The sequence below is a fragment of the Quercus lobata genome, chromosome 7 (genome assembly GCF_001633185.2).
Source record: "Quercus lobata isolate SW786 chromosome 7, ValleyOak3.0 Primary Assembly, whole genome shotgun sequence".
Taxonomy (NCBI): domain Eukaryota; kingdom Viridiplantae; phylum Streptophyta; class Magnoliopsida; order Fagales; family Fagaceae; genus Quercus; species Quercus lobata.
The window spans coordinates 48,148,797-48,159,427 of record NC_044910.1 but is presented as its reverse complement, the minus strand read 5'-3'; the positions used below and the strand labels follow the sequence as shown (position 1 = coordinate 48,159,427).

General features: G+C 32.3%; 1 protein-coding gene across 1 annotated transcript; it reads left to right on the top strand.

The window, feature by feature from the left end:
* The first annotated feature begins 7,062 nt into the window (after positions 1-7,062).
* Positions 7,063-8,367, top strand: LOC115953496 (cyclin-dependent protein kinase inhibitor SMR3-like). The gene has a single exon (XM_031071182.1). It carries the CDS (start codon positions 7,456-7,458, stop codon positions 7,987-7,989), a length of 534 nt encoding a protein of 177 aa, XP_030927042.1. The 5' UTR covers positions 7,063-7,455; the 3' UTR covers positions 7,990-8,367.
* The last annotated feature ends 2,264 nt before the right edge of the window (positions 8,368-10,631 follow it).

The following is a 10,631-nucleotide window of genomic DNA, read 5'->3' as shown; positions in this document are numbered from 1 at the left end:
ATGGTCCATTAATCGTCTGCATGGGTTATCTGATACATGAGTTTAAATTTAATTGATATTGATATGAGTTGTATAGTCCTATAACAATCAGATTACATGTAATAAAAGAGAGAAAAAGAAAAAAAAAAAAAAAAAAAAAAAAAACATATCTCTATAGTCTTACCAACTTTAACTCTGCCTATATTTGTATTCAGTGACGTATATTTTGTTCACAATATTTGATCTGAAGTCCTATAAAAGGAGAAGGGCTGTAGTTGACATCCAATAGAAAATTTGATCACTATACTATGAATGAATTCACTATAGATACACGTTAAAGGTTTAGTCAACCCAAAAAATTGGTACTAAAGTTTGGTTATTGTTACTTTTATAATAATTTACTAACTTCCTTATCAATTTCGTTAATCACTTATAAATGGTTCTCATGGAAAAAAAAAAAAAAGGGCCCTAAAAATACCTGTTATTCCCAAAAACAAACAAACAAAAAAAATCTACCCAATTGGCTGAGTAGAATCCATTGTTGTTATCTCATGTTGTGCATATCCAAACTCACATGCCGCAATAGAGACCAGAATTGTGAGTTTGAAATCTCATGTTTTCCATTAACTTATTACTAACAGATAAGACAAAAAGTGGCTTTAAACAAATAAATGAGCTTAATTTCAACAACAACAAAAAGACAAATTTATTTATTTATTTATTAAACAATGAGATAAAAAGAGGATTTAAGCAAATAAATCAGGCTAAAAAAGAGGATGCCAAATCCAAATAGACACATATCATCCTCATGATATGTTTGGGTCTGCCACATTAATTTTCAAGGAACAAGCTGATTTCAATTGTCCCAGCATGATGGTTCCTGACTTATAGCCAAGGACGTGACCAAGATCTTCAATAAAAGTATAAGATATATATGATAATTGTTAGAAAAAGCTGGGTAACCAAGGAGATAAATTTATGTGAGTTTGAGTTCCTGACATAATAAGTCACTAGCAGGCGACACAAGTTAGTGGACAAGAAAAGGCCTTTGTACTCAAAGAAAGTTTTTGTATTGTACAACCAACCAAGCATCTGCTAAAAGTGGACGAATCGTGCATCAGATCAGAGAATCTGGACCCAGATCCCAGGCCAGGTCAATATATACTTCTACGTGCTTCACATATACATAATGTATCACTCACTCTCTATGATGCAACTATTTTCTAGAATTTATTTGAAATATTAAGGACAGTATGTGGAATCTAGTACAAGTTTTTACAACACCAAGAATGCTCAAGATAAACTATTACTACGCTTTGTGGCCGCGAGATATCTCATACGTAAGCCTCATACGTATTTGGGTATAAATCAAAGTACTGCCTCCTGAATGATTGAACTCGAATTTACCTTCTGCTTGGTAACATATGAATGTGAATGTGACAACTCCTTATGAGCCAACAGAAATTTGTGGCTGTAAAAGAATATATATGCTCTTGTGGTTAGTGAATTGTTTCATTCGTTTTCCGAATATGAACGTCTAGACGTACATGTACATGTTTCGTGTTTGCTTGCTGCATATTGCTTAAAAAGGAATGTCCCTGATTGAAATTTAATCTAGCCTGGATAATGTCGTTTAGTAACACTATTTATTTTCCAATTGTTTCACATCAAAAAAAATTTCTACACTTTGTTTACACCATGCATTTTACGCATGGTGAGTGTGGACACTGTTAATATAAAGTAATAATTTTTTATGATAAAATATAGCTAGACAACACCTTTAAAGTTCGAGTTAATGTTAATCAGGTTCAAAACATTTCAAAACTGACAAACTTAGTCTCTAAACCCAACACTGTTAGAGACCATAACTCATTTCTCTCTTCTTTTTCTCACGTTATTTAGGAACTAAGTTAGTCAATTTTAAAATTTCTTAGACCTAATTGACACTAGCCCAAATCTCAAAAATGTTAAATATATTTTACCCAATTTTTAATTATTAATTAGTGTATACACTTAGGTATTCATGATCTATAGCACCCATGTATATAAAGAGGGTACCGGTAATAAGAAAGTAAACCACAATGTAAGGTATGAGTTGAAATTGGGGGGTGGGAGATGATTTTGAGACATAAGACATGATGGTTGGCAATGGGGGCAAAATAATGAGGCATGTGCATGAGTTGCAATGATGCTCCATGAGAGAGTGCTTGAATTTGTGTGTGTTTCTGTTCCTAAAAATGTTATTCTTTACGTACTCTATCTTTACACTACTCCGATAAACAACGTTATTTAAATTACTTAATTTGTACTTAATCCCAAAAGCAAAAAGGTTCATTAATTCATTATCACGTGCCTTAGTTTAAGGTTTGTTGCACCTGCCACTCGTAGAAGAGTATACCGTTCCTTGGGGCTGAGCTGGTACTATATTATTGGATCGTGATAGACACGTAGATATAGAAGCGTGGATAGTTTTTGTAAAAGTTAAAATTCTCCTCCCTGTTTGATGATGAAAACCATGCACTCTAACACACCGGTTCCCCGCTTTGTACTCATGTTGGATTTTCTCATTTTTCCCTTTTTCTCGTCAATTTATCATCTCGCTTTAGGACTAATAGTACTTGGTTTTTTTTTTTTTTTTCCTAATGCTAAGAAATTAGTATCAGTTATGTAATATTAGCAGTAGGAAACAAGGAATTTCATTAGATCTTAACTCGCTTTTTGTGTGGAGGAATTTGCTAACCCAAAGGTTTTTTTTCTTTCTTTTACTATATATTTACAAAAAATTTCATAACAATAACTGTGTATGTTTTTATTAATTCGCATTTAGACCCATATTACTATATTATCAACCATCAATTACGGATCACCTTGATTGTTGTAAAATATTGTGTGAATGGTAAAATTTAGATACAACACGTTAGATTCCTCGATTAAATTCAAACACATGATTGTATTGATTCTATAAAACATAAATAATTTTTTTTTAAGAACAATTAAATACAAATTATGTATTTTATTTAATTGAAGAATCTAATATAGTGCAGCAAAGTATGTTTTTATTTAATTGAAGAATCTAATATAATGCAGAGGAACTATATCTTAGCCTTATCCTTGTGTGAACATTGTTGTGAGTCTTGTGACTAGAGTTATTGAGAAAGAAATAGGACCATGGTAAACTAGGGACCAAATACAACATATATTGGCTTCTTCTTTTTTTAAAGAGTTTTAACCTATGACGTCTGCTCCTAATAATAGCTCTTTATCATCAAACCAAGACACCAATTGGTTTTTGGTATTGGCAATGATTGAACCCTAGATCTCTTATTTAACCATCAGAGACTTTACCAGTTGAGATAACTAGAACTCATTATATTAGCTGTTAGTACTACTAGATGTGCAAAATAGCTAAAGATTGTTACCCTCATAAAGCTATAAGCCAGTTTTTTGTTTTTTTGTTTTTATATACAGTATTTTAAAATCTTTTTTTTTTATTAGTTTTTTTCACTTTTTTTAGAATATAAGTATTCTTTAACACATTTTCAGCAAAAAAAAATTAACATGATAAATTTGAAAAGTATATTTAGTTTTTTTTTTTTTTTTTTTTCAATTGTGATGAAAATCCCCTTTTCTACCCCCGAAAATATCGGCTTTATGAGGCAGTAGCTGATTTCATGTGGCCTTAATTAATAATCAGAAAGATAAGACTGCTACCAAAGTTGGTTTGCCTTTCTGTCGTTTTTACTCAAAAAACAAAACAAAACAAAATAAAAATGTTGGTTTGGCCTTGCTAGCTTTTGAGGTAATTGAATGCAACCGATAGGCATTTTATGTTGACTGTTGAGATAACGTGGAGCCAATGGCATGAATGGTCCATCACGTACGATGGAGTTATAGGTCACAGTTATTATCGTGTAGAAATTTGGTGGTTAATTAATGGTCTTAGCAAAATGGCAACCACATGATAACGCTCAGAGTCAGAGATGCTAGCTTCTTCATGCATGGCATGATGCTCAAATTTTGATATTTACATCACGTATCGATCTTGATGTATGAAACAACTAGCTCGTAGTGTATATTTGATACTAAAATGAACAAATTGACAAATTCATACATCAAGATGATATTATACACTACGAACAAGTTGTTTCATATATACAGTGTATATATGATACTAAAATGAACAAATTGACAAATTTTCCTGGTTGGCAAGATTTCGACCTAATAAGCATTCAATGTCCACCTCTTTACCACCTAATCCAGAACCCAAATCGCTCTCATTATTGTATTGGATTGTTTAGTTAAACTAACCTTTTTTCACGGAGTGGTTAAAAAAGTACTATTTGTGCTAAATTAGGATTCAAAAGTCTTTATAATTTAGTGGTAAGTATATATATATACACCAAAAATCTCTTTTAATGAGATATTAGAAATTGAAAGAAATTGGTTTATAATAAGAAAAGGCTGAGAACAACATAATATGGGGATGGGGATGAAAAAGAAAGGTGAAAATGTGAAATGCAATCTTCACCAATAGTGCCGTACACAAAATGCAACAATGCCCATTAGCATAGATTATAGATACAATGATATTGCTAGTGAAGCTTGTCCATGCCGTACACAAAATTCAACAATGCCCATTACTAATGCCAGAATATCAACTACCCCCATTGGATGTAAAACTATATTCTTCAAGCTTCTACCTAAAACCATGTTTACATTAAGACGCAATAATTGATACATGAATCCATACTTCCCTCCCCCATAACGCACATTAATGCAGTTGGCTATTGTAAATGGGTTATGTTAACGAATACTTTTAGGGCAATTGTTTAATAAACCATAATAGAAAATTTTTAACATCATTTTTATGAAAAATATAAAAAACTATCAACAACATTTATTATTTTATCATTCTCCCAATAAAATGTTTCTAAAAATAACTCCTAAACCAATGCCAATGCCTTAAGGCATTGGTTGACATTTCCCATTGTAAATTGAGGATGACAATGATGTACACCTCGTGAAAAGGTAGGAAGCTAGCACAAAGTAGGTGTGACAAAATCTAATATGACTGGCGAACCCGATACGACTAACCTATTTATAAACAAGTCATGGATTGAGGCTAAATGAGTTTGAGTCATATTCGGGCCGACACAACTAACCCGTTTAATAAATAGGACGTGTTCATGTTTAACGTGCGAAGCCGTTTGAGCCTTTTAGCTTATAAAGTTATTATTATTTTGTTATTATTGCTTAATTTATGGTTGTATTTTTATGTTTATTACTATATATACTTATGTTGTAATTGTATTTTAATTTTAGATATATAGAAATTGATAACAAGTTATTTAGGTTAGGTGTGACCTATAAATCAAATAGATTATTAAACGAGTCATTTGTATTAACTTTTACATGACTTGTTAATTAAACAAGTTAAACGTGTCATGTCAGATCAACCTGTTTAATAAAGAAATCGTGTTAGGGTTGAGGAATCTGGACACATTTACTAAACAGGTTAGGTTCAAGTTAACCCATATAGCCGAATATACTCATGACTTGACACAACACGAAATCGACCCACTAACACAAATTGACACCCCTAACACGAAGTATTTTTTTGTAATGATTGAACTTGTTGCACACGTGCTTGTACGTACACATTGGTGTGCAAAAACTAAAATCGTTAGATGAAAACACGATTTTCAACTTAAAATCATGTATTCAACTCACAATTTTAGTTGCTTTTGTATTTGTGTGTAATTCCAAGTTGGTGTGTATAATTAACACTGCCTTTATTTTTTGGGGGAAGTAGTTCACAATTTTCTTCTCTTATTTTTTAAACTAACCAATTTCTTCCTTTATACTTGGAAAATGAGCAAATATCTCCAATTCAATATGTTTTTAGTTAAATCCAACAAAATCATAACGATTACAAATATAATATAAAAAAACAACAATGCAATTTTCAACTTTTTTTGTGGTGTTTTTTTCCCTTTTATATATATATATATATATATATATATATTAGAAAGTGGTGTCTCATCTTTGACTAGATTATCGCACTCCCTATTCATTAAACACTTTAAAATTCAATGGACAAATAGTGCGTATAGTGAATTGAACCAAAAACTTTTTTTTTAAATGTATGTCAAGTTTAGACCACTGGTGGATCTAATTGTATGTGAGTTACTTGTAAAATATATATATATATATATATATATAAATAATCATTTTAAAATAATATATTTGGTAACCACCCTAAATTGAAAAAAAATGTATATATATGCTTTAAAAAAAACATATTATATACTAAATTAATCTATTTTGATCATTCTAATAAAAATGTTGAATACCTTTACTTGATAATCATAAGAATTTTAGTTCAATAAATATAAGAGTAATGCCACATCTACAAAATTTTCACAGTAATTTCACAATAAATCTTATGTGGTAAATTGTTATTAATTCTAATTCGGGTTCAATATTGACATGTTTTACCCACCAATAATAGGCTAACAACTAATTGCATAAGATTTGTTATGAAATTATTGTGATCACTTTATTATTGTTATTAATTCTAATTCGGATTCAATATTGACATGTTTTATCCATAATAATAGGCTAACAACTTGTTACATAAGATTTGTTATAAAATTATTGTAGTCACTTTATTGTTCTTATATCAGTATTTTCAATTTACACTTTATCATTTATTAGTCTATTTTTTTTTCTTATTCTCATTGTTAGTACAAAAAAACAATTATAATATTTTTGTATTTACGTTTTTTTTTTTTATGACGTTGATATATTCAAACTATCTCTTTATTAAATTTTGTATAATTTAAATTTCTTAATGAAAAAAAAAAAAAATCTTAGTAGACTAACGAACCTACGGCTACGGGTACCCGTGGTGATAAAGTCAGATTTCTAATGGCCTTACTTGCAAGATAAACAAAGAATACAGGGATAACCAGGTCAAATATCACGAGATGATAATACGGGGTCTTATCCAACTAATATGGTCCCCACGAAGGTAGACCACGTGCATAGATGCATCAAAGTTCGTAGAGATCAGGAAAAAAGAAAAGAAAAGTATAGTTCGAAACCCAGATTTTCTAGTCCTAAATTCTAAATTCTCTGTCCATGAGTGAGAGAGAGAGAAGTTAGACTTGGTGGCTGTCAAAAACTCTCGGCGAAGGATCCAATGCGCATAAACCTCTAAATCTCTCTATTCATGAGCACAGTTAAAAACCGCTTCCACTTCTCTCTCTCTCTCTCTGTCTCCCTCTCTCACCAAAAGTATAGCCAAAGAAGCTCAACAGAAACAGAAAAAGATAGTGTTTTGATCATTATATTCCATTCCTTATGTATGTAGGATCTCTATAACAAGTACCCTTCTCTTCAAACCCTCTCTCTCTCACACACACACACACACACACACTTGTTCTTTGTAGTTCTATATAGTGTATATCTCACATGTTCTCGGAATTCAAAGAAATACCATTGCTAAGTATGCCAAATTCAGAGACCTTTCTCATCAAAGACGATAAAGAAAGTGTCAAATTCAGCATTTTCGAGGAACCCACGTTGAGCAATGAAGATAAGTGTTATCCAGCCATGGCCTCAAACGTGCCCGAGCTTCATGAAGAAAAAGAAGAATTCGAGATAGAAAAGAAAGAAGAAAAGCGCGAGGCTACGGTTCCTTCTGATGTATGTGAAAGTGTGAGGCCATCTCTAGGTGAATTCAAGGTCGAAGAGGACGATGATGGTTTCAAAACTCCAACATCTTTGGATCACAAGGTCCCAGTGATCAAACAGTGCCCACCTGCTCCAAGAAAACCCAAGCCATCAATGAAAAGAAAAGTGTCACAAAATGTACGTACAAGTCTTCAACTTGATCTATCAAAAGAAGTCGAATCACTCTTTCCTCCCTCTCTTCTCTCAGATTTTCATTGCAAGATCAAGAAAGCTCGGCCTCTAAGAGACGAGGAAGAGAGACTTAAGTTATAATTATTTGGTAAGAGATCAACTTTGCACAATGAGGCTCTACCCCATGAATGATAATCCTGCAATTGAGATTGATTTTGGTTCTATATTCACTCTTTTTTCCTCTTTGTAATTTCTTCTTCTTCTTTTTTTTATTCTTTCTGGGGTTTAGATCTTGATTTGGTGGGATTGGTCTATGACCCAGATGAAGGTGTAAAGTTAAAGTTAGTTTGCGAAAGATGATCAAAGATGAAGTACAGACCAAGAAAAAAGAGTTGTGATGTAGAATTCCTACTTTACTGCACCCTTGGGTTCTTTTGTACTCAAGGTGTTATGCTGTTCTTAAAAGAGAGAACTTATTCTTTGAGATTGAATAAAAATTATGCTTCTATCTTTTATGCACTCAAGATTTGAAAGCATTTTCTTTCTCAAAGATTCTTTCTTTCATTTTACGCTTAGGCAAATTCAAATAAGGTTCCATGAGATCCTAGGAAGAAGCCAAGAAGGTAAGCTTTGCACATTGTCATTTTTATTTTTATTTTTATTTTTTTATATAATGGTAGAGTATCTTCATAATTTGGACACTCTAATAAGCAAAAGACTAATTCATTCCTTACTGCAATGCCATTTGTTCTGCAACATAAGGTGACCATACATTTTAATTAGTGCTTCTGATTATTACGGCTTGCTTTAACAAATGGGGTGCGCTCAAATCCCTAGCCTCTTCTTGTGCTTATAGAATTTCTCTTCTATGTGTATATTATATAGATCAAGCTTTGATTTTCGAGAGGGCCAAACATCCTCCATGATGATACTCAAATATTGCGAAGAATACCGAATTGTAAATGAATATTTATGGGCACATCCCCATTATCTAAGAATTTTTTACTAGTTCCAATTCATCAATCAGATACCTAGTGAATTAATACTTAAATGGGTTTCCATGAGAGGTGATAATCCATATTAGTAGTTTCTTATATAGATATACACACTAACTGAGAATGTAACAATCATAACCAGCTAAGATTCATCAATTTTAGAAAGGATGCATGGCAATGTGCATTACTTTCATACCCTCCAAAGTATTGATGCTTCCACATCACTCCTATTTACATAGTGGTATTCACCTGTGGGCCCCATGCCCCCATCATGTGAATGGGATGGTGTGAAAGCAACAAATGTCTGGTATGAAAATAACAATTATTCCCTGATCAGAAAACGAACTTAAGCCTCAAATGATGGTATGCCATTCCTGTTCACTTGACAAGTAAGCATCAATGTCGGCCAAAACCTTAAATTATGTATGCCTATCTATTCAATTGTATCTTATTGTGATTTTCTTTTTCTTTTTTTGATGGGGTATCTTATTGTGATTTTGTTTGCATATATAAACATGAACACGTACATATAATTTGGATATGTGTTTTAAGTATTATTATTATTCCTATAACAAAGAAATAGCATTGGAATGACTTTTTTTTTTTTAAGAGTTTTAACTTATAGTATTTGCTCTTGATGATAACTATTTATCATCAAACTAAGATACCAATCGGTTTTTGGTGTAAACGGAGATTGAATCCCGAATATTTTATTCAACCATTAGAGACTTTATCAGTTGAGCTAACTAGAACCCACAAATGGCCTTTTGATTTCACGCAATTGCATTAATTGGACTTTGCTTTACAGCTGACTTCAATCTTCTTTCATGCTAACAACTCTATCTTTATGCCAAAGACTAAATAATATAGTTTTTAAAAAATAAAAATAAAAAATTATTTGCAAAAGACAACTTGGCAAACAAATCAGAACAAAGATGTAGTCTAATTCAATCCAGTTCTTGTACAATTGTACGTATCTGGCCCAATCTTAGTGATCCTTTGGTTCTTGGGTTTGGCAGACAAGGTCATGGTTAGGCTTTGGGTAACTGGATTGGGCCAACAGAAGCCTGGTCTAGTTAAGGCCTTCTTCTTTTTTGCTGAATTAATTCAGCCCTGAAAGCTAATTCTTGGATGATGAAACCACCACAACGAATAGAATTGCAAGGCTGCAACAGCCCACTGGGCTTTTGATATTGCAACTTGCTGGCTTTCATTTTAATCCCATCAAATATTACTACACTTTATGTCCCTTTAATAAATGAAATATTTTTTAGACTGAGGAATGAGACTAACCCATCTCCAGCTGCGTTTGACAGAAAACAGTCTGCCAGATTGGAGATGGGCACAAGCCCGTCCCAATTACAACACAAGGCACAAATTATGGGCAAACACTATTTGTATCTCTTCTTAGTTTTTACAATTAAAATATTCCAGCAACTAAATGAAATATTGAAACCTATCAAAATCCTCTAATATTGGTGCTACAAGCCAGTTTGGGAGTACAAAGACGGATTGAAGAGGATTGAAAACGTTAAATGCATCACCTTCCAAAATGAGGTTTGGGAGGCTTAACTTTTTTTCTTTTTTCTTTTTTTGGGAGAATAAAGCTGCAAATTTTATTAAGAATTGGTATCTAAGTTGGCTAAGATTACAACATTGAGGTATGAAGAAACATCTTCCATCCACACAAATAAACTTATAACATGTAAATACATGTTTAGCACATCCAACAAGACTACGAGCTACAAAATTCCCTTGTCGCCAAACATGTGAAAAGCTGATAGCCAT